Source organism: Erithacus rubecula, assembly GCF_903797595.1.
Source record: "Erithacus rubecula genome assembly, chromosome: Z".
Lineage (NCBI taxonomy): Eukaryota > Metazoa > Chordata > Aves > Passeriformes > Muscicapidae > Erithacus > Erithacus rubecula.
In genome coordinates, this window is record NC_136661.1 from 24925733 (window position 1) to 24952652 (window position 26920).

The window sequence follows — 26920 nt, forward strand, 5'->3', positions numbered from 1 at the left end:
ACCTGGGGGTTAGTCTGGCAGGAGAAAAGCAAAGTCTTGGGAAGAAGCTCTGGTAGAGTGAAAAGCAGGGTCTGGTTTGCAGATTATGACACCCTGTGCACTCAGAATCCAAACTCCTGCTACCATCAGTACCAGCAGCACCTTAAAGGGCAGTTTTCTCTAAGTGCTGATTTACTGTCTAGGCTCTACTGACTGCAGTGGCCACTACAGAATGTAAAATCCTCCTTAATCTAAGATCTGAATCCTACTTATATTGTCTTCTTTATATTATTTAATATCAGGAATGTGGGTTAAACCACAGATGTGTGAACATGTAAGGCTGAATAATATGATTGCTAAAGTACAGCCTATTCTTGATGAAAGGTAATGGGATGAGAATAACCCACAATTAACAGTGAAGCATGACACTTAAACCTCAGTAAAACACTAACCTGCTGAGCACAGGCATATAAATTCATTTAAATGTAGGGTGAATTCTCATCCAGATTACTAACCTGTGACATACCAACATATTTTTAATGAATGATTTTTTAAAACTGCTTATTTCATTAGTGATATTCAATGTTCCAGAACAGCAAGCACAGCACATACCCACAGCAGCACATTCATGCTAGAGCTTAGAAGAGCAGCATTTTCAAGAAAAAGATTTTTGGTTTTCAGCAGAAACAAGCAGAGTACTGCACTTTGCCCCAATGCACTGGGCAGACAGACTCTCAGGATGTAGGCCAAATGAATGCTAGAAGACCACAGAGCACAGCCAAGCAAAAGGTGCTGGCCCAAAACCTGACAATAGTGAACCAGTGTTAGAAGCTTCAGACCTGAGACAGCTGCTCTGCACCACATGGATGCACCAGTATGGAATGGAAGAGTAGAGAATATCTGTTCCATGCAGACCCAGAAATTGCAAACTGGTGGGGCTTTTTTTTTCCTGAGATACAAGGGCTGGAGATATTAGAGATATCTGACAGTTTTCCTAATAATTAGTGTCAGCAGGACTTGTCATTGCAGGAAGACACAAGGCAGCAAGAAGAAGAGAGTGAACAGGCTCTTCCTGCCATGAGGATCCCTCAGTGTTCATCTGAGCTGAGGCTAAATTTTAGACCTGACATGTAACGAGAGTTTGCAGGAAGAGAAGTTTTGCTAAGGAAAGGTGCAGATAGATGATTACTGGTCTCAGCATGGATAACTGAGCCTGTAACCATCACATGCAAACAGAAATAGGTTTTAAAACAGTTATGACCACTGCCTATAATACTCCTCTGTATATGCCTTTAAAGCTGGACAGATTTATCCCAAATTCTTTTCAGAAAAATACTATAATGGTAGAAAAATATTCAAGAATATTGTTGTGATATCACCAAATAGTTTATGCAAAGCAATGATCTGAAAAGAGTCTGAATCTTTTGTTCTGATGCTTACCAAGAGCCTGTTTTAATAGCTTTTTAATTTATATTACTCCTTAGCTAATTTAAAAGAATCAACAAATGTTCAATATCAGATCAAAGTCTTTTGTTTGCTGGACAGATGTAAAAAAATTTATTTACATATTTCCCTCCTTATTTATGAACAAAGACATGAGACACACATGGTTTTCTTCCATTTCCCCAAGAATGTTTAGGGGTTGAACCACTATGCTCAAAGCAACAGCATCCTCAAGTTAGAAAGAACAATGCTTAGGGTAAATCCTGCAGCCATATAAAAAAGCTCAGTGTGGGAACCCTCCACAGACATGAGTTAAAGTCAGTATTTTTACTACACAAGTAGCCACTGCTACACTTTCTTGTATGATAAACTGGCAAATTATTTTCTCTTTGGAGGATTTAATACCCAAAATGCTGCAGCCTTATATTTTAGATCTTGTGATCCTATGATGGCTTTCTAAACATCAAGTCTGCAACCTGTCTCACTGATATGGCTTGGACCAAGATATCATCAGCTAAAAAGAACTACTGGTGCCTAAAATCTGTCCTGTGTCCTCCAAGAGCCCATCTGGGGAAAATTTAAAAAAAAAAAAAAAAGAAAAAGTAAGTACATTTGCGAAGAGCTGATTGTTTCTGAGCATCACATCTACACAAGCACTTCTACTCTCCCAGACAGATTCATGCTTTGATGAGCTGGCTGGGGCTCTCTCCTTTAGGACTGGTTTTCTAAGAAGCCAAGGGAAGGGGCTGGCAGTGCTCTACACTTGGTGAGGCAATCTGCTCTATGCAGGAGCAATCAGTTTCACAGACAAAATTGTTGGTAGCCGAAGATAAAGCTCAGCTATTTATTTGTCTTTACAATATTTAAAGTGTAGAGGACCAAAAAAACAAAACAAAAAAAAAAACCCAGCAAATTTTTCCCAGTAAATTAGGAATCTTCAAAATCCTGAGCACAATCTAAGAATATTCCTGTGCTTCTATCTGCATGGCATAGAAATGATAACAGAGCAAGTAATAAATTAGTGAATTTTCAGTATAATTTCTTTTTTATCAGTGAGCAAACTCTGTGCAGCAGGGCACTGAGCACAGGCTAATCTAACCCACTGTGAAACAAGTTGAATGACCTTGCACTGCTCCAGCAAGACTCTCTCCCAGCTTATTTTAAAAAGCTGTGTCAATTCCACACTTTGCTGCAGTCGCAGAATTGGTGTGCTGTAAGAAAGGAAACAGCTGGCACTTTGAGCTTAACTGTATGCCAGTAGTTCTGCAAAATCAGAAAAGAACAAATCTTTCCAAGAGCTCAGAGAGTTTGGGCATGTGCTGAATGTGTTTTCAAAGCTCTTCAGGAATAACAATAATATCTCAAAGTTTTATAGCACTTGAGAGTGCTTTAAGCTTGTATATGCAGCATATACATATACTCATTTTTACATAATGAGAAAGGGCAGTAGAGGGGACTGCCAAAGACACTCCAGCAAGCTAGAACAAGGAACAGAGCTGGGATTTCAGAGGGCTCTGCTCAAGCAGATCACATCCCAGGATCCCTGAGAAATTTAAACTAAGATCATTGGTGCTCATTCTGTTTCTATTCATTTAAATGCTCAAAGTACTTGAGTACACCATACTTGTGTAGAACACAATGTCATGTTGATATATTCCACATCAGTATGGATCAGGCTGTGAACCATATTGTGGGCAATGAAAATATGAACATTGGACTTTCAAAAAAGTCCTTTCCCAGAAAAGAAAATGTTTTGAGAACTCATTACTTCATAACTCAAGGCCAGAAAGCCTCTTTTTCCTGATCCAAAAATGTTACTGGCATATCCTGTTTTGAGCCTGATAACTTGCTTTTGGCAAGTGTATGCATAGTTCATATGAAGATCTCATAAAACAGAGAAGCCACTGTTTCATTCTGCAGTTTATTTCAACATTTAATCACTTTGAGTGATTAAAAAACTGCACCTAATTCCTTACTCAACTTACCTGGCTTGCCACTGCTAATTCTTATTATGCCTAGGATAAAGGACTTTCTTATCTGTTGCTTCTCTCTGTTACAATACTCTAAAACCTGAACACTAGTCACATTCCAGCATACTTTTGATAACCATCACAGCCTGAACTCAAAAAGTCCCATTTGTTTTCACCAGCACTGCACAGAGAGGGCTGCTTAGCAAAAAGGCAGGAACCAACATTAACTTTGCCACATCCAGTGAAAGGCACTGCCTCCACAGCTGCAAAGAGAAAGCCACTTCTCAGCAGACACAGAGAAGAACAGAATATTAAGAAACTTTCCAGAGATAAGTGAATGATATCACATGTCTAGGATTTGTGCAAGAGCCAGACAAATAATTAATTTCGAGTCCAAATTTCAACTGGATGTTGCTCTCATTCCACATTTCGGGCATGCACTCCAAATCTTGAATCAACTTGGGGCTCTTTCTGAATTGCCTACAGTTTTTCTGCATGCTTTGAAAAATGTTGGCTCTGGAATCAAACATATTATTCCACTATTAGTCTCACTAATGTTTAAATAATATCTCTACTGCTATTCAGGACTCCCTGTTTGCACGCCAGAATCATGTTCCATCTCCTTGCCAAGACACCACACTAGGGACCTAAATTTCTTACTTGTACACAAAAGTGGGGTTTTCTTTCATTTTTTTTTTCTTTTTAAGAGTTGCTGCCTTCCAAAATACAACACTACTTTTTGTCTAGAGAGGTATAATACTATATTTGACTACACTAAAATGCATTTGCTTTGAATAATTCTGGTTTACCACAACATTAATCACTCTGTATGACAGCTCTGTTCCCAGCATGATTTACAACTTCACCTGCCTTTTCATCAGTCACACATTTCATCTGCTGTGAGTTTATATTCCCATCCACAGGACCAATGAAAACAATGCCTAGAGCCAAGGCTACTACAACACCCCCTCTGAGACACTGCCTCAGATGACAATTCCACTATTTTCTGACATCTGTCAGTGGAATTTGAATGCCCCTGTTGAGACCACCTGCACTGGTCTGAACTCTGTGAGCACAGGCATTTCCTACCACAAAGAAATATGTACCCTCAATTAGCAGCATTGGTACTGCAAGATCTGCAAACACTGAGCAAGTCCACCATGCAGAGGAGGCAAATGATAGATCATTTTGGCTTATGCTGATTTAGATGCTTGAACGTCAAATTTAACATTCTGCTTGACACCTTTCACCAGCTGCTTGACTAATCCCTGTTACTCCTGATCCAGTTAACATTTTTAGCTGGGGATTTTAGGAACTCGCAGTTTGGATAAGAGAGGTACAAAACCAGAATTTCAAAGTCTTCTGGATATTTTACAGAAGACAAAATTGACAGATGACGAAGCAAGTTGTAATTTATACATGTCCTGAGGCCTTGTTGCTGTCCTAATATACGCTGCCCACACATGTCAGAGGCAAGACACACCTCAGAAGCAGAGATGGATAGAAAGAGATAGCCTTTCCTGCTCTAAAATACAGTCTGGGAGAGTAATAGAAGAGAAACCACAGTCAACCAGATCAATAAAAATGAGTATTTAGGAACTGCTGGAACCATGCACTGTTTGTCAGGGTCTGTGAGAGCAGAGGCTCAAAAGCAAACAAAAACAGGGGAAAAGGGAGGAAAAGACACAGCACTTTCCTGAAAAGAGCAGGAATATCTGCCTTTCATCTCAGTTCTCCCCTGAGAGTGAAGTGAGCAGTGCAAAAAAAGAAGGAATATGTGACTTGGCTGAATTTGCAATGCTCTATTATAAAACCAGTTTTCTCATTCTGATCAGACAGGCTTTTTCATCATGGGTCTAGCACACACTATAATTCTTCCTTAAATTTTCTTCTTTAAATAAGATGTTCACAAGGGGATGATTTAGCAATGTAAATTATACTGGTGCAGCTGCCTGTATGCTATGAAAGCTAACATGGTGTTGAGGGAGGGGATTCTGCCCCTCTGCTCTGCTGACAGGAGACCTCACCTGAAGGGCTGCATCTAGCTCTGGTGTCTTCAGCACATCAGACTTCAACCTGTTGGAGCAAGGCCAGAGGAGGCCACCAAGATGACCAAAGGGATGGAGCACCTCTCCAAGAGCTGAGGCAGCTCTTGTCTGTGCAGAGCACTCTGGAGCTGGGAAGCCAGACAGGTGCTGATCCTCTTGTTACACAGTAGGCAGCATTTGGCACAACCAGCAGAATCTTTGTTTCTTGTTTTCGTTGGTATAAACTCATCTTATGATATTATTTCACTGTTTAATACCTCAGTATTAAACAGGCTCAGTTTCCTCTACCCCTGTTCTACGAAACTGGCGCATTTGAGAACATTTCCAACCAACTAAATATTTAAGAGTGCCATCAAGTGGCCAAGTGAGGGGCTTCCAGGTGGCACACGATGATTAGAAATCCCCAGGATCATGCCACAAATGTGCTGTCTCTGGATAATCACACCAGCCTGCAAACAAGTCAGGCTGTCAGCATTTTAGTATTCCTGACTGGAACAGCTCTGAGGGGGATGCACATGCTGCAGGAGATGTCTATATATTCCATAATTAAAAGACAGGAAAGTTAGCATTTATGGCAGTACTCTGGTCTCTCAGAAGCAGACAGATGATGCCTGATGAGATGGACATGTACAGCTCCGGCCATTGAGGAGACAATGAGAAATGATACTGCAGCTCTGAGAACATTTTTCAAGACATTTGGCAGAAGATACAGATTTGATAGAGGAGCAAGGAAGAAGCAGTCATACATAGGGGCACACAGTCAGTTTTGCACTAGCATGCACCTTGAAAATTAAGAGTAGCCATTACAGATCCAACACCTGCCCCTAACTCATTTGCAGCAGTGGTTAACATCAAATGTGTAGGGAAGTGTATAAAAACAGGGCATAAAACCAGTGATATTTCTTCTAGAGGACCACCTAGGCCCCTACTAATTTGTAGTTAAGTATCTCCCAGGTCCCTAATGGACCTCTTCCCATTTTCTGTGCAGCCAGCTACTGAACATTAAATTTTTCAATATTTTTCAGCATTCCTCTTTGTACAAGGCTGGGATATAAACCAGATATTCACTTCTTTGACAGAAAATGTGGGGGTTTTTGCTTGCTTTCATTTTTAGTATGGGAAATATTATGCATTTTAAGCAGATATGTTAAGTGTATAATTGGGGGTTAGTATAAATGGATTTCAAGAGCTACTAAAAGTAGATTTCAGAGAAAAAAAAATTGGTCCAAAAAAAGAAAAAACGAACAAACTAAGAAATACCTAAATATTTTTCAGTCTCAAACAGAATCACAGAATCATAGAATGGCCTGAGTTACAAGGGACTTTAAAGATCATCTTGTTTCAACTCCCCTGACAGGAGCAGGGTCACCTTCCATTAGACCAGGTTGCCCCAAGTCCCATCCAACCTGGCCTAGAACACTTCTAAGGACAGGGCATCCACAGCTTCTCTGGACAACCTTTCCCAGTGCCTCACCACCTTCAGTAAAGAATTAAATATTAAATCTACACCTACTCTCTTTCAATTTGAAGTTATCCACTCTTGTCTTGTCCTTATATGCTCTTGCAAATAGTCCTTGTAGGCTTCTTTAAGATAGTGGAAGGCCACAAAAAACTCTGAAGCCCTCTCCTTTATTAAATGGGGCTTAACAACCCCAATTCCCTCAGCCTACCCTCATAAGAGAGATGCTCCATCCCTTCAACCATCTTGGTGCCTCCTCTGGTCTCTCTCCAGCAGGTCCCTGTCCCTCCTGTGCAGGGACCCCAGCTCTGGTGCAGTGCTCCAGGTGGTCTCAGCAGAGCAGAGCAGAGGGGCAGAATCCCCTCCCTGCCCTGCTGCCCACGGGGCTCTGGATGCAGCCCAGGACACGTTTGGCTCTCTGGGCTGTCAGTGCCATGGCTGGGGCATGTCCAGCCTCTCACCCACAGCACCCCCAAGCCCTTCTGGGCAGGGCTGCTCCATCTGTTCATGCCCAGCCTGTGCTGATACCAGGGCTTGCCCCGACCCAAGTGCAGCCTTGCAGATGGCTTTGCACTTCATGATGTTCCCATGGGGTCACTCCTCGAGCTTGTCTGGGTCCCTCTGGATGGCATCCCATCCTTCAGATGTGTCAAAGCACCACTCAGCTTGGTCTTGTCATCAAACTTGCTGAGGGTGCACTTGATCCCTCTATCTATGCCATTAATGAAGATGTTGAAGAACACTGGCCCCAGTATGGATCTGTGAAGGACTCCACTTGTCACTGATGTCCACTGTGACTCTGAGACACTGACCACTACTCTCTAGAAGTGATTATCCAAACAATGACTCACCACTCAACAGTCCATCCATCCAATCCACCTCCTTCCAATTTAGACAGAAGGATGTTGTCAGGAACCATGTCAAAGGCTTTACAAAGTCCAGATAAATTACATCTGTGACCCTTTCCTTGTCCACTCCTGCAGTCACTGCATCACAGAAAGCCTCTGGTTTGTCAGACAGGACTTCTCCTTGGTGAAGCCATGCTGGTTGCCTCAATTCACCTCCCTGTTCCACATCTGCCTTAGCAGAACTTCTAGGAGGAAACTAGATCCCATGATCTTCCCATGCACAGAGAGGATGCTGACAGGTCAGTAGTTCCTGGAGTCTCTCTTTCTACCATTTCTCAAGATAGCTACAATGGCTTCCCTTTTCCAGTCGTCTAGTCATTTGACTGCCATGACTTTTCAAATATCATGGAGAATGGCTTGGCAACAACATCATTTCATTAGGTGCCAAGGACATAAGTAGATTCAGGTTCCTCAGGTGGTCAGGAACCTGACCTTCTCTTGCAGTGGGAGGGACTTTGTTCCCCTAGTCCCCAAACTGCTGTTTATCCATCAGAGACGTGTAGGAAGAGACATTGCAATTGAAGACTGAGGCCAAAAAAGTCGCTGAGTACCTCAGCCTTTTCCTCATTTGTTGTTACCAGTTTCCCACATTTTTTTTTTTTATGGGGGAAGGGAGTTGCACCTCATTTAACCTTCCTCTTCTGGTTAATAGATCTATAGAAGCTTTTTTGTGTCCTTTGCCAGGTTCAGTTCCAGCTTTGCCTCGGCCTTCCTCACCCACAAATTGCCTGAATAACATCAGTTCTCACTGTATAAAGCAATAGCTTTCAATCCTTTGACCAAGTAACAAAATCGGGGGTGGGGGGTGGCGGAAAGACACTTATGGCAAAAGGACAGAGTATTTTTCAAAGTGAAATTTCCAAAGAAAAACAAACTGTTACTAGGGAATGGAGCTGGTCCAAAAGTTTCACATAAAGCATCAAGTATCATGGAGCATATTTTGGCTTACACTTAGATATGATGGATAAAGGATGAAAAAAAAAAAAAAAAAAAGAAAAAAAAAAAAAAAGAAAGAAAAAAAACCCCACAGAATCACCAGATAGCTGAGGTTTCAAGGTATCTCTTGAGAACATCTAGTCCAATTCTGCCTTCTTAAATCAGGGTCAGTCAGAACACAGTGTCTGGGATTGTGTTGTCAGTCTCTCTAGAGTGTGGAAATAATGCCCTTCTGCTCAACCACCCCCACAGTAAAGAAGTTCTATTTTACATTTCAAGGGACTTTCCTCCACACCAATTGACTTTTACCTCTCATTTGATACCAATGAGAAGAGTCCCTCTCTGTTTTTGTCATTCCCCTCCACCAGGTATTTATCCATATAAGAAACTTCCACCTTTCTCTAGTGACAGCCAGCTTTGTAGACCTGGGGCTCTGAGAAGCCAACCAACAGCTGATACAGCTGTCCCTCTACGAAGATCTCTTACACAGCAGTGGAAATCACTTCATAACGCACCATTTGATGGAAGAAGCTGAAGAATGCCAGTGAATCCCAGACAGCTCCCTCATACCTGGGGAATCTGATAAGAATACTTAGGACTGAAAGACTGCAATAGCTCTTGGTGCAATACCTGCTACTTTTCTTTTATTGCAAGTGAGCATTTTCCCAAGAGCGGACACTTGCTAAATTTCATCAATTATTTAAATACAGCATGATAATGTTGAAAAATTAAGGATGCATAGATTGTACAGTCATACAAACAGAGTGAGCCTCAAGTTCTTCACATAGGAAAGTGGTATTCTGCTTGTTTCATAGCCAGAAGTGTAAGGATCAAACAGCTCAAATCTACTTACATGATTAACTACTTTGATCCCTCACTGATACAGTTAAGTATCCTTGAATACTTTTTATTCCTACCTTCTCTGGTTGACTTCATTTTACAATACCATAAAAAATACTCAATTTTATCAACTCTCACATATGCCACAGCAAAGTGATACCCATGAGAACACACCATGCAAAATAATTTTTAAAAATCCCACACACAAAATGAGTAGTTTTTCACAGTGTGCTGACGTTAAAAGTTTCAAAAAATGAAATTTTTTTCTTTTATTTTTCAACAGCCATAATTTTCAAAATATTCCTGATAGAATCTTAACCTGAAGGGGCCTATAATATGAATCAGTGGAAGTTATCATCCAGATATTTCTGGTTGCATTCTATAGTTTGGCAGTCTAGTAAGTATTACCAAGCATGAAGGAAAGAATTGAAAAAGTATGATTTAGTTCCCTATGCAGGGATGAACAGAAGAAGATTTTACATTGTAGAAAATGTGGTTTTGCTTTACAGCAGCAAGAAACCAAAGGTAAGCTAAGAAGAGTCTGAACAGCTTACAAGTTTCAACTAATGGAAACATTAACTTAGATAGATTTCCTTCAGGTTTTTACTAATGCATTCTGCTGAAAAATGAACCACACTCATCTCCAGGACAAAAGACAGAAAAGTCTTTGGAGAAAAAGTCTTTAATGGGGCCTTTTACATTTTCTTTGTACCATTCTACCCTAGGAATAATGACAAGCCATCTAACTTCAGGAGCTTACAAAGTAACTTACATATTGCTGGAATTAATGATGGAATATGTTCAATGCAGATTTGTAAATTCTAAGACTAAAGAGGATAGTTGTGATTAATAAATCCTTTATTTGTTCCTATACTTAATCACTTCTACCATTAAAAATTCATTTCCAGCTTTCTGATATCTCTGAATTCTACTTCCAGTTGCTAGATTATGTCCCAGATGAAAAAGTAAGATGAAAGAGTTATTTTCTATAAAATAGCTCCTTCCTTTCCCTTCAAGTAATTAATGGACAGTAATCAAATCACTACTTAATCTTCTCCTTAACAAGCCAAGATGAATTGTCTAAGAATTTAACTGTAAGGCAGAGTTTTCAAACATAAGTCATAATGTGGTTCATCTCTGAAGTTTTTCAATTTTAACACCCATTTTGAAGATTGAACTATTAATAGCTGGATACAACATTCCAGGGAAGATCTCACCAGCCTCATACACAGAAGTAGCACTTCTTCCCCCTGCTATTCTCAAGTAAGTGAATGCATAGGGCATTCCATCTCAGACCCTCTTACACCCATTTCTGCAATTACTTTTCCAGGTTTAGCTGGAAGTTTTCTTTCTCAGAGTGTACACCAAGATAGAAAAATATTTTCAAGTACAGTTTCATGACTGACAGAAACTAATCTAACCATGGGTGGCTGCTAAAAATGCTGATCTTTCTTTCCCCCTGCCATCTTTGATTCCCTCCTCTGTGTTCTCAACTCAGCAGACCTGTGGTTGTTGACCTGGCTGAAAAAAAACAAAAATTTTAAATGACACTGCCATCTTTAGGTACTGATAGTGACATTACATTTATGTAACACTCAATCTATGTAACTAGCAATTCCTAAAATAAATCTAAGGAGGACTAGGTCTTTAAAGCTGCCTGGTGACCCAGCTGTCTGATTGAATGCTAGCCAGCAAAGACAGCTGAGTAGAAAAGCTTTGTGCTCTTTGCATGGAGTGGCTGGGAAAAGTTAGGGGCTCTGGCTCTCCAGAACAGAATCACAGTGTGATGGCACAAGTCTGGAGAAGCAACAATCAGGGTTAAACAACATATTTGAAAAAAATGCCTCTAGAGTCACTTCCCTTCTATGTGAATAGAACCTGTTGCTTCTAGGACTGCTTTACAGGATGTGAGATGAATGTTAATAAGTGTATTTGCTGTTTCCTGTGAGCCCCTTGGCTTAGTTTTTTCATCATTAAGAAGTAAAGCAGCATTGCATGACCTCATCTGGAAAGATGCAGACCTTGAAGGCAGAAAGAGACCTCAGACATGACAGCAATAAGACCATGTAAGTAACTGAAACAGGCAGGCAGAGATGCTGCCCACTCTGCAGTCCCAGGTCACCGTGAAGGAGCTGTCATACCAATTAGCACTGAAGTCAGTCTAAACAGCAAATAGATAACTGCAGCTCCTAGATGGAAGAGAAAGGCAATTAGAAATCAGCTCTGCTGGGAGAAGTGCAATACAGGTTACTCAACACGTAAGTATTTCTACCTTAACCTTTCTGCAAAGTATGTTTGGTCTGGAGGTGGGCTCTAACTTCTCGTTGGTTTCCTTGCACCTTGTAATGACTAGATGCCATAGCTGGAGCAGAAAGGGCTTCAAATTAGCAGAAAGCTGACCCCTGGTGTTGGGAACGGGGCTACTGATAGAAGACAGCAAGGAAGGGAGGCTGCCGTGCTCCTGAGCACTGCCTCACAGTCTGTGTAGTTCTCCAGTAAAATTCATTCAGATGAACTAATAAAACCAGCTGATGAATAAAAGCAACAGGCTACAGTGCTTGGCAGGAGTGTTGCTGTTTTCATTTCTATGCTTTCATATCAGTTCCTCCTCCACAAAGCATCTAATCAACCAGTGCTGTACAGCAGAAAATTAATGGTTTCTTTTAGGGAGCTGCCTCACGATGCCAGAGAGTACAATAGGATTGTTTGTAAATATTTGATTAGAAAAAGCAAGTAAAAATGGTATGAACACACGCAAGAACTAATGCTGTGCCACTACCTATTGGGATATTTATAGTACAGAAGTGATGTCAGTCACCATTAACACATGTGGTACTACACCAAACACCTCAGAAGTGACTCTGCCCATACAATATCAGGATTCAGACAGATCCAATCTGCAGAGACCTGATTGACAGCAGCTACCACTGTTTTCACAGGATACACTGAGTACTTTCTTCTACTCCATCTCTGCACAGAACACAAAAGGAAGAGTGCTGAAGCATCTTCAGAGTTTTTATGTAAACCCTCAGTCCTAATTTTTCCAGTCAAAACAGGGGATAGTTATCAGGGTTGGAAATAAACCTCCTTTCTTAATACTCAGTGTTCTTTGAAAATTTCCCAAGGGGTAGCCAAAACACTCAGTGGGTCATTAGCCCATGCATGCTCCTCTGTGGATGTTTTAAAGCAACAGAACTCTGTTTTGAAGAGGTGTTCCCTTCCAGGACTCTCCTAATACAGGGACATCAGTAGGGCTGTGATGCATCTCATGATGCTGTGCATGCACAGCCACACAAGGAATTAAAATAACCCTGAAGCACAGCCACAGGGAAGGAGACTCTTCTCCAGGAAGGATGCACCCTTACTTGCCTACCTGGATGGAGTAGGAAATCCCTCATCTAATCCCCAGTCCAAGGTCTGTCCCTGTACTTCTGAATTTCAGCTTTGGAGCTATAACAAGCCCTCTGGCAAACTGTGCCAGGTGCATTTGTATAGGTTTTTACTCCAGCAAGTGAGGATGCTGAGACAAGCTGCTTAAGAGGATATGAGGCCCTACCCTAATGAGCTTTAAGACACTGATTTTAAAAGTGTCACGCATTTGTCAGAAGCCATCAGGCAGAATTAAGCCTCTCCTGATATAATTAGAGGCCCACTTCAGCCTGATTTTATGTAATTCTTTAAATTTACACTTGTATGAAACCAACACTGCAATAGCCAAAGGCTAAAATCAAACCAACATGTTAATAAAAAGTTATTTTCAACAAACAAGGAAAAATTTTATCTAGTAGTGCAGAAGGCAGACTCCATCAAATACCTTCCCAATGAACAGAAATTAGATATAACTTCATAGCCAGATACTTTAGTAAACCTAGGCATGAAATCAGAATAGAGTCGGGCAGTATTTTACATATATTGCCTGAATGACCTCTTCTACTCAACACAGAAAATACCAGTAAGAAGTGGTATAACCTTCATCATCCCCACTGGCAGAAAGTTTTCACTACCCAGTTATCTCAGACATGTGGTTTTCAGAATTCCTAACCTGCAGCTGTTTGCTGAAACTTCTTTCCTCTGCTGAACTTTTTTCCACTTCATCTGGAAGCCACATTCTGCCCTTTCTCTTAACTAATCCTGCAGTTAGGTAAATACGTGTGCCAAGTAAAAGACAAAATGCGTGATTAATTGCGCAAATACCACCCAGAGCGTCTTGGAGAAAAGCTGATGATTCAAGAAATCATAGAATTCAAATTGGGAAAACAATAGCTTGTTAAAATGTGAGTCAGCTGCTGCTCAACATAGAACATGGTCCCAACTGACTGTCATTTGAATTTAATTGAGATTTTGTTTTGGTGACACCCACCTTGAAAGTCTAGTTGAATAAGTTTATATACTGCACCACAACTCAAGAAATAGAATTACAGTCTTAATATTCAGGCTGGTACTTCATGCTGTCAGCTGTAATACCATATGCAAGAAATGATAAGAATTTGTTTCGAAGAAGAAAAGGAAATTGCAATTTTCTGAGCATGCTGTGAAGCCTGGAAGGATTAGAGGCTGTCAGAGATCCTGCAGTACAAGAGAAGTTTAGGAAGAAGATAACTTTGACACCTTTAAAATACGTAAGATCCCACTGGAGCTTGGGGTTTGGGTGGAAATCCTGAAAACTCTTTCACAAATCGGAAAATGTATTTCAAACTTGCCTTTACAAAACTTAATTAATTTTTCTCAGTTGGAAAGTAATTAATAAAATTACATTAAAAGCCATAAATAAATCAGCCATAAGAGCAATTTAATCTCATTACAGACAAATGGTGGTGCTTTAAAGGAAACAAATGAAAAGCAAGGAGCAACAAACTAGCAAAGGTGGACCAGACCCATGACTTAGTGAGAATTGCCTACTGTATTCTAGGATTCAAAGTGGAGCTGTGAGCTGGTCTCTCAAGATACATGAAATGCAAAAGTTGCAAGTAATCAGATTTGCAAAGGTCCAGGCCCTGTGGGATTTTACTAAGGTCACAGAGCTTCATTTTTTGGGAATCACTGCTTCTACCTTCATGAAGTGACACTGATTAGAGGGTCATGCAAGGAGAGAGACAAAAGCTGCAACAGGGCTGCCAGTTTCCTGAAATTTGGAATGCTGCAATAGCAGAAAGTTTTCTTCTCAAGTCTCAGCTTTACTCTTTAAACAAAGATCTGCTTCTGCTTTGTTTCAGACCAAAACTCTGCTAGCCCTCATAGCAATAAAGGAAGGCTTTAAAACAAACAGATTATACCCTGAAGTTATAGAGGGCAAATAAAAAGAAATAAAGTCTTTCAATTAATCACTAATCTCATAATGCCTGGTCATCTCTGAATGATCAGACCTGGCAATACCATGCCACACTCAGGGAAAAATTTCCTAGCTACCAAACAAAATTTACCTACTCCCTGAGAGACAAACTCCCAATGCCTGTAAGTACTAACTTTTCCACCTGTAGCTTTTCCTGTTTTCTCACTTTCATATGTAAAATAACTCTGCTGAAGACATCATAAATTCTTATGTTGTTTGCAAAATAATTTAAAATATATTGTTTTTATCACAGACAAAAGATAAACATTCCACCACTCCCTGTGTTGTTAATTTCTGGCTCACAGACAGATTTAAGGGCATCTACAGAAAGAAACAACTATTAGTTAATATACTTGTTAAGTTACTACATACAAATATAGAGATATTTTTCCTAAGGTGGTTTGTAACAAAAGCTATTTACATACACAATCTTGCTTTTAAGGGTGGCTATTGTGTGCTGTTTAGCAAGGGGCAGATCAAGGCATACAGGGAAGATACACAGAGGATATTTTGCATGCTTTATTATATGCATTCTTACTGATTATTTTCTGCACTATAACATGACTCCAGGGTGTTACTGGCAAAAGTCTCACTGAAGTTGAGTTAGACAGTATCCACTGCTCTCCCAGGTAGCTGTTTCATCACAGAAGGCAATTAGATTGATCAAGCATTATTTACCCTTCTGAATCCATGCTGACCACTCATGTCCACCTTCGGGTCATCCATGTGGGAAGAGGCAGCCTCCAGAACACGGAGCTCCACCATCTTTCAGGGACTGAGGTGAGGCTGACTGGCTGGGTCCTCCTTCTCAATCTTTCTGAAACCTGGGTGACATTTACTTTCTTCCAGTCCTCAGGCACCTTTCATGATTGCCACAACCTGTCAAAGATGATTGTGAGCAGCTTCACTATGGTGTCTGTCAGCTCCCTCAGTGCTTGTTGATGCATTCCATCAGGGTCCAGGGACTTGTGCATGTCAAGATTGCCTAAGTGTTCCCTAACATGATCAAAGCAAAGTCTTGCTTCCAACATTCCTTTACGCTCATCTTTTAGATCAGAAATCCCCGAGGGCTGTAGCAGTCAATGAAGACCAATGCAAGAAGGTGTTCAGTAACTCTGCCTTGCCTGAATTCTCTCTTACCAGCTTCCTCTCTCCATTAAGTAACAGGCCCACATTATCCTTTGTTTTCCTTTTGTTATTGATGTATTTGATGAAGATCTTCTTGTTGTTCTTGACAACCTTGGCTGGAATTAATTCCAGATTGGTCTTGGCCCTCCTTGTCTCATTTTTACTTATTCTGTTAACATTCCTAAATTCAGTCCAAGTGGCCCATCCCCACTTGCATCTCCTGTGTGTTTCCTCTTTATGCCTGAGTAATGACAGGAATTCTTTAATGATCCACATAGGGCCTCTCATCTGCTTTGCCTGATTTCTTGCTCATCAGGATGCATTGTTCTTAAGCCTGGGAAGAAGTGATCCTTGAATATCAACCAACTCTATCATCACATCTTCCCTGCAGGACCTGTTTCCACATAATTCTTTCAAGAAGACCATTGAAACCCCCCTCCTACTCCTAGGGAACCTCTTGCCAAATTGCAGCCACCACACAGGGATTCATCACTGAACTACATCCTTAGCTTGAAAGACACTGAATCCAACTGAACAATGCAGATCACTCAGACGTTTCTACACCTGCCACAGCAACCTCTTAAAAGTCACAACAGAATACTGTAAAAATTGTTTATATGATCGAGTTTTTCAACAGCAATGCTTCACTACAGAGGCCACACTCCCATAGTCATGACAAATTAACAATAGCTCTATCTTCTTAACAAGGATTTTTAAAACTTTTGAGCTTTAATAGATGATTAACCACAGGAAAGTACGCATTCACTGATAAATAAACTCTACAGAGCCAGAAGTTCTGTTTCTTATCTGTGTGGCTGATTTCACAACCACAGTTGCATGTGACAAACAGAGCAAACAGAAAAGGTCACTGGATCCAGAGCCTTTTCTTGCAAGGCAACCAGAACAAATCCATAGCATACCAAACTCTTCCTTAAATGAGTACATGTGCCTGCACAAGCCCTAAACAATTCTTATGCCTCCTGGCATTCATCAGCCCTGATTCATTTACGGAGCACTATGGAGGCAAAACCAATCAATTATTTTAGTCTTCCCTTCCTAGACTCCCTGGAATTCCTCTGAAGAAAGTGACATACATACCTAAACTATGTAAGGTAAAAAAAACTTTTTTAAGTAAGTACTTTTTGTGAATCTCCCCAAGCTAGCAAATCTCATTCTCAAAGTTCTAATGCAAAGATTAAAATGAAGGCTGGATCTTTGCTCTTACTACTGTTATCTCTCAGATACAAGTCAAAGCACGCAGATTAAGAAATCTGCTTTGTATCCCATATCAAGGGCTCAACTATTAAATGTAAAGCAAACAGAAGGAAACCAAGCCCTTTAAAATACAGAGTGAAATGGAAAAATACTTAAGTATCTGACATGAATTAATACATCTCAGTTTAGCAATGCTGATTTGTGTTCTATCCAGATTTTGTTTTGCTATTTATTGACCTAAGCATTGGATTATCAGGGAAACAGATCATGTGTCAGGGTTAGTTGCAGGAATCACTTGCTACTCCCTAAGAGATCTGGAACTGCTACCCAAGCACAATAATATAGCCAGTAATACAGAAGTTCTGTAGGCAGCCAAGGCTCATCCCACTGCTCTTGAGCAGATACTCAAGACCACTATAGCCTCAAAACCTGATAAATTTTTGCTACTTAGACTAAAGTGTGAGAAGTCAAGCTGTGGTGAAAATGTAACCTTAGTATTTGGAGAAAACACAAAATAAAAATGAAATAGTGTTAATGTGATAGAACACAGGCATAAGAACATCTGTGTGGGGAAATGAACCTTTAAAATAAAACAAAAATTGAACCTTTAAAGAGAGAGTGTTTAGAACTGTTTTGACTGTTCTTAATATCTGTTGACCGCCTTCTACTGAGTCAAGGGGTGTCTCGGAATGGATGGTTAGAAAGTCTTCTGGCAGATTTTCATCACAAGACATCCCTTGACATTGATGACAAATAGAGTTGACCCATCTATCCTTGTACTCTGCTGTGCAAATGCTAAGAAAAGAATTCCCACAGTAACTTAAATGGACCCATTTTCAGGGAGAAAGCGAAGAAAGGAAAGGTGTCAGACTAGATTTATTGAACAGGTAAGACTCTACGTTGTACAAATGTTTTGTCCCCCATGGATAAAAATGCACTAATCAAATGAACAGGATGACACAGGGAAGCAGGGTGGAATTTAATAGTCTGCAATGCATTGGAGACACAACAGGATGGCTCAGCAGCTCCTCTGATCCCCAGGCCCTAGAAAATCTGTTAATGCATAATTTTTCCCAAACACACTAACTGAGCTCTTTACTTTATTTCATGCATAACAAAATGCTACATCAAAAGTTAATATTGTTGATTGAAAATAACCTGTATTAAAAGGTTAACACTCAGAAAAACTAGGCAAAGCTTACAGAATTTATATTACAAATCAGTAATTAAGTCTCCAAATGAAATTCATCTTTCATATGTTTCACTTAATGTGGTATGGTTATTAGGTTGCATTTACTAACAGAGTTGAAAGTGTAATAGGTCCTTTCTCTCCCTGCATATGTGGTAAGAGATATTCAGTATTTGGAAAACAGATTTTAAAATGTTCTTTCCAGTGTAATTACATTTAATTGACCACAACTGGTTATCTCAATAAACTGGATGTATGATGGCTTAAATTTCCAACACTGATTACACTAGGGAGGTTTTTCAAAGACTGTCAGACCATGGCAGGGGGGGATATAGACATTTTGCAAATGAACTTTGATGCCTCAAATGGGAAACAGTGCAGAAAGGCCTCTGAAATGGTTAGAACAGTGAATAAATCAGACTCCAGAAGAATATAAAATATCAAGGACACAAGATTTCATTACTTTGAATCTTTAAATGAAGAAATTATATCTGCAACACATCAAACCTTCAGAGAATAAATATAATATCTTAAAAATTTCCACATTTTATTTTTTCCATAAAATGGTAGTTTACCACATGCCAAAATTAATTGTTCTCAATTGCTCATCTGCTATTAAGAGCCACACATTGTCTAGCCTGATTCATGTAGCTCCAGCTTTTCTTTGATCTGGTTACACCATTTGTCTGCCAGATTAAAGGTCCCTTTGTTACATGATCTACTTTCCCAATACAGGGAGTTAACAGACCACAATCCAATGACTTAATAAGCTTTCCTTTGACAAGCTGAACAAACCAAAATCCTTAAATTTGTTTCCCAGGTCAGCCGCCCTGCTCTTAGATCATTCTTTCTTTTTTGAACCCTTCCCAATTTGTCACCCTTCTCCTTGGCATGTCAACAGTGATGAGCATGCCTTTCCAGGGTAGTAATTTCATCATTAAATTAAAAACTGCACTTAAAAGTTCTTTCAGCCCCTCAGTTCCTTTGCAACTCTTCTTCTCTACAGATTCAAGGAATTTTGATGAAGTTCAGCATCGGGGTTTGTACACAAAACATTTTAAAAATATCTGCTCCTGAAAACAGGGCTTCCTTCTGTATGCATATATAGCTTGATTTTTTTTTGAACACCATAACATAGAGTGATGCCTCTGCTACAAATGGGATCTAAATTGCTCTTTGAATGATTGTTCCATTTCTTGACACCTCCCAGATATTTGTCTCATCAAAACTTTTTGTCAGCAGTTATTTCACGGATGAAATAATAGATTAGCATTAGACCTAGTTACTAATGGCTTTTGATATGCTTGCCTAAGAGGCATCTGATTGCTACATTATATTTCCTATTTTATTCCCCAGCAGCCTCTTTTAGTTAATACAACGTATTAATGGAAAATTCCTTTCAGATTTTAAAAGTCACATAGCACAAACAGCCTTCTTAAATTAGTACATAGCAAGTCCAAGTCCTCCAGGGTGTTCCTTTTTGATTGTGGAGATACTCAGTGCCCATACAAATGTTCTACAGCAATTCACAAATAAGACTCACAAATTCCCTTTTAATTATTCTCTCTGCTTATTCTACTGATGCTTGTTCTCTGTATTGTAATATCCTCTTACAGTAGTAACTTAAATATAATCAGATAAAATCACTCGTGTCTATACAATGATCATGTTTTATTCCTGTGATTGTCTTCTTTTTTTCAATGTAATTTCACTACTGCTATTTAGATATCACTAACCCTTGTACCAACTACCATTAATAACTGGCATCACAAACATTTACAAAAATGTACAGTCTTTCAATTTACAGTACAAATATCCAAAAGATCAATAAAAATTCACAACTAAAAGGAAACATTCAGACTTTATTGTGGTAAAATGCAGTTCTCAATCCTGTTCCCAAAAACAGAGAGTGAGCCTCCTGGGTCTTTTACCATTGAAATATTTCTCAGCTTTCACGCTGGGGACATGACTGAATGAGCATGAAGATATTTTCCCAAAGCTGGAAACTGCTACAGCATACAAACATATGCCAAACAGCAAACTGAATCTAGACTGCAACATGAACTTCTCTTTGAGTGAGATGTGTGGGCCACATGAATCTCTATCAGCCTCAGATAGCTGACTCAGAAAACTTCAATAGCTTCACTATGGGGTCTAAAAAGTCTGACAGTCAGTGCTGTACCTGGTCCAGCACACAGGCCATTATGTGACTGGGGACATGCCCCCCCTTTCCAGCAGTCCCGTCACACGAATTGCATGTACACACAGCCTCATACTAGACAAAGAATTTCATCCAAGCAATATAAAATGTTTTTTCTCTGTCTGGCAAGGTCTTAAATCTCTATTCCCAATATAAAAACAAATTCATGTAGCTTAGAGAAAGATTAGTAGGGATTTCTGCTCTCAGGAGCCTTCCCTGCCTGTTCTGGGAACATAATTTAAATACATAAACATATTGGAAGAGACTTTCTGAGAGCAGCTTCAAAGATCTGAATATTTTAGGCAGTATTCAATTCACTTGGTGCTTTTATTTAAAGGTCTTTGGTCATTCATCAGAAAATACCAAATTTAACTGCAGCTTGTTATGTAAATCCATTCCCAACTACATTCCACATCCTGCATCACAACCTTTAAATCTGCCACTGCAGAGAAGAAAACACAAGCAAACATCTGGCACATTTTGTAACACTCAGCCTTCTTAAACCCACACCCTGTGCTCTTAAATCAAAGTTTTCAGGCTTTATAATGTTCTGCTTCTCAAACATACATTTCTGTTCTTGTCACAAGTCTTGCCTGTCATCTACAGGGTTACGCTGTCACCGATGACAGGAATTTCAGTGCATGCAAATCATCATTAGGTGGACTAAGTTTAGACCTCAATCCATGTTTTAAATAAAGTATTATCTTGCATGGAGATGGATTAATAACTTTCTGAAATCATTTTCAGTTCTATTTTTCATGATTTTCTAATGTATCAAAGAGCTGGGCTCCCTAAATATCCTTCTGGATAAAATGTCCAGTTTGCAGAGAGATAATTATATCATGCAGAGGGTGAACACTGGCTGATGCATAGGACACAAGGAGTTACAGAAAATGGGATCATATCAGGCTGACAGCTGGTCACTGGTTGGCTTACACAGGGCTCCATCTTGTGCCCAGTGCTCTTCAATGTCTTCACAAACAACTTGGACACAGGTAACAAAGGAATATTAAGCAAGTTTGTCCATTATACTAAATTGGAAGGAGCTGATGTCTCCCTCAAAGGCAGAGAGGTCCTGCTGACAGACCTTGACCATTAAAGGAATGGGCAATCACCAACTACATGTAGTTCAATAAGAGAAAGTGCCAGATTTTGCACCTGGGATGGGACAACCCTGGATGTACAGACAGAATGGGGAATGAGGAACTGCAGAGCAGTGCCAGCAAGGGGACCTGGGGGTCCTGGCTGATGAGAAGCTGGACATGAGCCAGCAGTGCCCTGGCAGCCAGAAGGGACATCCCTGTCCTGGTGGCATCAGGCCAGCTGGGCAAGGGAGGGATTGTCCTGCTCTGCTCTGCACTGGGGCAGCCCCACCTCCAGTGCTGGGGGCAGTTTGGGCACCTGTACAAGAAGGACACAAAGGTATTAGAGAGCATCCAAAGGAGGGCAGCAAGGATGGAGAAGGGCCTCGAGGGGAAGCTGTGTGGGGAGTGGCTGAGGTCAGTTTGTTCAGCCTGAGGAAGACAAGGCTGAGGGGAGAACTCATTGTAGTTACAACTTCCTCATGAGGGGGAGTGGAGGGGCAGGCACTGATCTTTACTCTCTGTGACCAGTGACAGGACCTGAGGGAATGGCCTGAAGTAGTGCCAGGGAGGTTTAATTTGGATATCAACAAAATGTTCTTCCCCCAGAGGGTGGATGAGCAGTAGAACAGGCTCCCCAAGGAATGTGGTCACAGCATCAAGACTGACATAGCTAAAGAAGCATTTGAAAAACACTCACAAGCACATGAAGGAGTTCTTGGGGATGATCCTGTGTAGAGCCAGGAGTTGGGCCTTCACGATCCTTGTGGGTCCCTTCCATTTCAGGACATTTTATGATTCTATGGTTCTCAAGTGTTATTTCCACAATTTGACTGAGATCTCATAGAAAACTTGAAGGATTTATCTAAATTTCAGGAGCAGCTAACAAGTAGTTAACATGAATTAATGATCACAGACCTTATCTGTATGCAGTGGGCTTCCTTCAGCGTAAAAACTTCAGTCCCACTGAATTATCTTACCTATTATCTGGATCCCTAGACCTAAGGAGAGTGATGACAAAACTGCCATCCCTCTTGTCAGGATGACTGATAGAATAACTGTGCTAGCAAAAGTATGAATGCATTCATTCAGTAAGTTTACAATAAGATTTGATTTTAACTTACATGGCATTGAATCAGCAGAGCATACACTAACTGGATTAAAAAATATTTCACTGCCAGAGCCTAAATTTTGGCTCTTTAGAGCATTAGCATGTGGAAGATGCTCTCAGAGATAAAGGAGTGAAAGACAGCTGGGAGACCTTTAGAGACATTTTTCTTGGAGTGCAAGAGCTCTCAATCCTGATACTCAAGAATCTGGGTAGGGGAGCCAAGGCTCAGCTATCATCATCACAATAATCTCTTCAGCCCCTGTTTCCTCAATGTTTAGCACATTCCATCCCATTTTACACTGATTGATGATCATCTCTGGAGGCCAAAGGAGACATGGACTTGTTGGAGTGAGTCCAGAGGAGATCACAGGCATGATCAGAGGGCTGGAGCTCCTCCACTATGAATACAGGCTGAGAGAGTTGGGATTGTTCAACCTGAAGAAGAAAAACCTCTGGGAAGACATCACTGTGGTCTTCCAGTACTTAAAGGGGGCTTATAGAAGAGATGGAGAGTGACTTTTTACACAGGCAGATAGTGACAGAACAAGGGATAACTCTCTTAAACTGAGAGTTTAGATTCAATATTAGGAATAAATTCTTTACTGTGAAGATGGTGAAACACTGGAACAGGTTCCCCAGGGAAGCTGTAGATGTCCCAGCCCTGGAAGTGCCCAAGGATGGTTTGATATCCTGATCAACATGATCTAGTGGGTGGCATTCATGCCAGTGGAAGGGGAATTTGTATTGAACAATCTTTAATGTTCCTTCCAACCCAAACCACACTATGATTCTATGACACCTTACTGGTGTCTCTCAAATTCATATTTGGCTGAAAAATACTTTGTTAGAAAACAAAGTATTTGGCCTAGAACAAGTCTATGGGGCTTGAAACAGGCTGTGTACAAACCTAAGTGGTGTAGCATAATGCTCATCTTAGTTTTTATTAAATATTTTGAGTGAGTACTGGATTGGGAATTCACTACTAATTATTTTTTCCACTATTTGTTTTTTAGATAGAGGGAAATGAGGCATTTGGAAGAAAAAGAGGAAGCAAATAGTGTATCTCCATGTATGTCTCCTCTCAGTCCCTGCAGAATGACTTTTTCTCTCTGTGAGTGAGCTAGTTTTATTTTTCATTTTCTTGATTCTAATCTCTGATTAAAGTACTGGATTCTGAAAATGTCTATGAAGTAGAGAGGCAAACAGGAAGAGGCAGTACCTTGCTCTAAAAGCCACTTGGTTCATTTTCTCCACTCCCTGTTCCTTCTGAAGCACACTAAACATGTCCTATTTGGGAATATCCTTATTGCAGTGACCAACCATCCATCGGCCTCACTCAGAGCAGGGCAGGAAATGACATCTTAGCCAGTCATTGGACAGTTAATTTGAGAAATGTGAGAATAAAAGACTGTCCAATAAGTATGCCCAATCTCCCTGTATTTACCTGTCTACATTAGAGGAATGTGCAACCAGAGCTGTTCCATGTTCTGTGTTCCATTACTCTTCAGCTTTGGGGAGCCTCAGGACATCTACCAAGAGCCAGTTCATCTCCATGAAAGCTCTGGTCTGGATTTAACACCAATTTAGTTTGATCACAAAGTCACAACTACTCCTACTTTGGATGCAGTCACACCAGTGTAAGGACCCTGTGCCAGCATTACTTATGTTGATTTTACACTAGGAAACTAGAACAGTGTATGTATCTTTACGTGCTTTGCTTCTGCCTACATGAAGCACTATTTCAGACTATGAAGAATTGAGTAGATATCTTTGCCAAATACCTCAGATTGCCAGTGCTTTGTGTGTGAGTCCATACTCTTCACACATCCTTGTGAGTGGCAAGTTACATCCATTAAATCCAAATAAATTGTGGGATAAAATACAGTGGCCATAGAGACAAAGGTTTTCCTTAATCAGCTCGTGTGCTGACAGTTGGAGCTGCACATAAAAAGCCATCTCTGAAGCCTGTCAGAGGCACAATTGCTTTTGGAACATGAAGTAAGGTGATGGCAAAGACCTGAGCTTGCTCCCATCAGCAAGACAGAACACAAGCCCAACACCCACTATAGGCTCTTTGAACCCTGTACTGAAAGCTGTCAGTGTAGCCAGAAACCCAGCAATCTCATTTATGCAAAAACAAAAACAGAAAGACAGCTCCTCCTCATGGGAATAAAAATTAGTTCCAGCCAGGCAGCATAAGCCCTGGATTGCAAATTATGACGACAATATTTCCTTGTTCAGAAGAGCCTGCCTCATGCCAAAGAAACACCGTTAGCATCAGAAAACCTACCCAAATAAATCACTGGAGTAGACTGCAGAAGTAGGGTACAAAAGAAAGTGAGAGGCTAGGGCCTTCTCTATAAAGAAAGAACCCACCAATCTGGAGTGGTGTCAACCCACAGTATACAAGAGAGGTTTTGTTTCAAAAAGTACACTTTAGGCAGTAGGAAAAATGTGTTACTTGCATCCTGGCAGTGCTCCCAAATGCCTGGTGCACAGAAGACTGGTGATGTAATGATGGCCAGAGCAGACCCAAAGATATCCCAGCCATTGTGTGACTATAATCATGTCCTCTGGGCTGGATTTATCTCACCTCACTCTAGCCATCTAAGAGATAAGCACCCAGGCTAGGTGTTCTGCCTCACCTCACTTGTGAGGAGGCATCAACCCTTTCAGAGAACCACTTAGCTCCTCCCTCAAACATCAGGATGGATGGCCTCTGGATGTGCTCCATGGATTTCTCCATGCTGACTGAAGAGGGAGTCTAGAGCAGAGACTGAGCTCTCAGCTGTTAGTTGCCTTCAGCTGCTGAGACAAGCTATGCCCTCTGTCCTCTCTAAAATGGGATGAGATTTCTGACTCTCTTGTCCACTTACGTGACAAGCCACTGAGTTAGAGTCTCCCTCCCTTTGCATCTCTGTATCGTTTTTGGCTCAATGGACCCTGGCAGAACTAACTATTATTTTTCACAACCCAGAAAGCACACCAGTCTTGCCTAATGTACGAAGAACACAAAATCAGAATAATTGAAAGAACAGGTTATGGAATATGTTAAGCAGGGAGATTACCTTCCAGGTGCTTGTATCTCTCCTGACACCTGGCTGGTAGAGCAGTGGGAAGGCACTGGTAAATTCCTGCACTCTCTCAGCACAGAGATGTGAGAACAATATGATTTTGCTATGCTGTACAAAGCAAGGACATCCTGAGCACTTCACATCATGCTTTCTTTTCCAAAAGCTGATTCTAATCTGCTCTGTAGAACAGCTACTGCCTGCCAAATTAAAAAGAGTGTCAGGCCAATTTAGGCTTCTTGGCAAACTAACAAGAACATTTTCAGGGCTCAGATGGAGTGAAAGTCAAAAGAAAAATGTAAATTTGAAAGGAAAACGAAATTTTGCAATATTGCAAACAGAGCACGATCCTTACCAGTATAAATGAAGACAACCCATCTGGTTCCATTGTCAGAGCACAGAAAAAGACATAAGAATAAATACGTATTTGGGATGATAACAAAGGTTCCTGTAGCCACTCTAACCAAGTATTTTACACCAACATGTAACAACTGTTTAAATTGAGAATGTCAGCAAATACAGGTTGTCCCCCTGTATGTACTCAAGCTTTCAGCAATTCACAGCTATCAACTTAATGAATCAGGTGGTTTATCCCTCCAACAGCAAACTGGTCCTCCATGAAATCATCTAAACTCTTTTAAAACCATGTGTGTTTCTATTCTCCAGACCACAAAGAAAGGAAGAATAGTGCAGAAATTCCATTATGTATCACATCTTATTTTAAATTTGGTCTGGTCCTACGATAATTGCCTATATGTTTCTGAATGTTCATGTCATGGAATGGAAAGGCCTAATCTCTGTACTGAGTTAAATCTCAATTTATTGCTATGAAATTAGGTAAGCCCTTGCAACGAGATGCAATCCATGCCTCAGAGGATTGTCTGAATTGATCTCAGAGCACTTGTTAAATATTTTAAATATCTCAATTATTCTTTTTGCATTTCATACTTACAGGAACCATACCCCACTGCAAATAGATCGGTGTACTTCTGATTCCTGTAATGAGAAAATA

General features: G+C 40.5%; 1 protein-coding gene across 2 annotated transcripts in view; it reads right to left on the bottom strand.

Annotated features, from left to right (window-relative positions):
• DNAI1 (dynein axonemal intermediate chain 1) overlaps window positions 1–26920 on the bottom strand; it is a 139178-nt gene that overhangs the window by 78311 nt on the left and 33947 nt on the right. For both annotated transcript variants that reach the window (XM_079329917.1, XM_079329918.1), the window contains exon 12: window positions 26861–26904. In XM_079329917.1, coding sequence (XP_079186043.1) covers window positions 26861–26904 — 44 coding nt within the window. The remainder of the gene's footprint in view (window positions 1–26860; window positions 26905–26920) is intronic.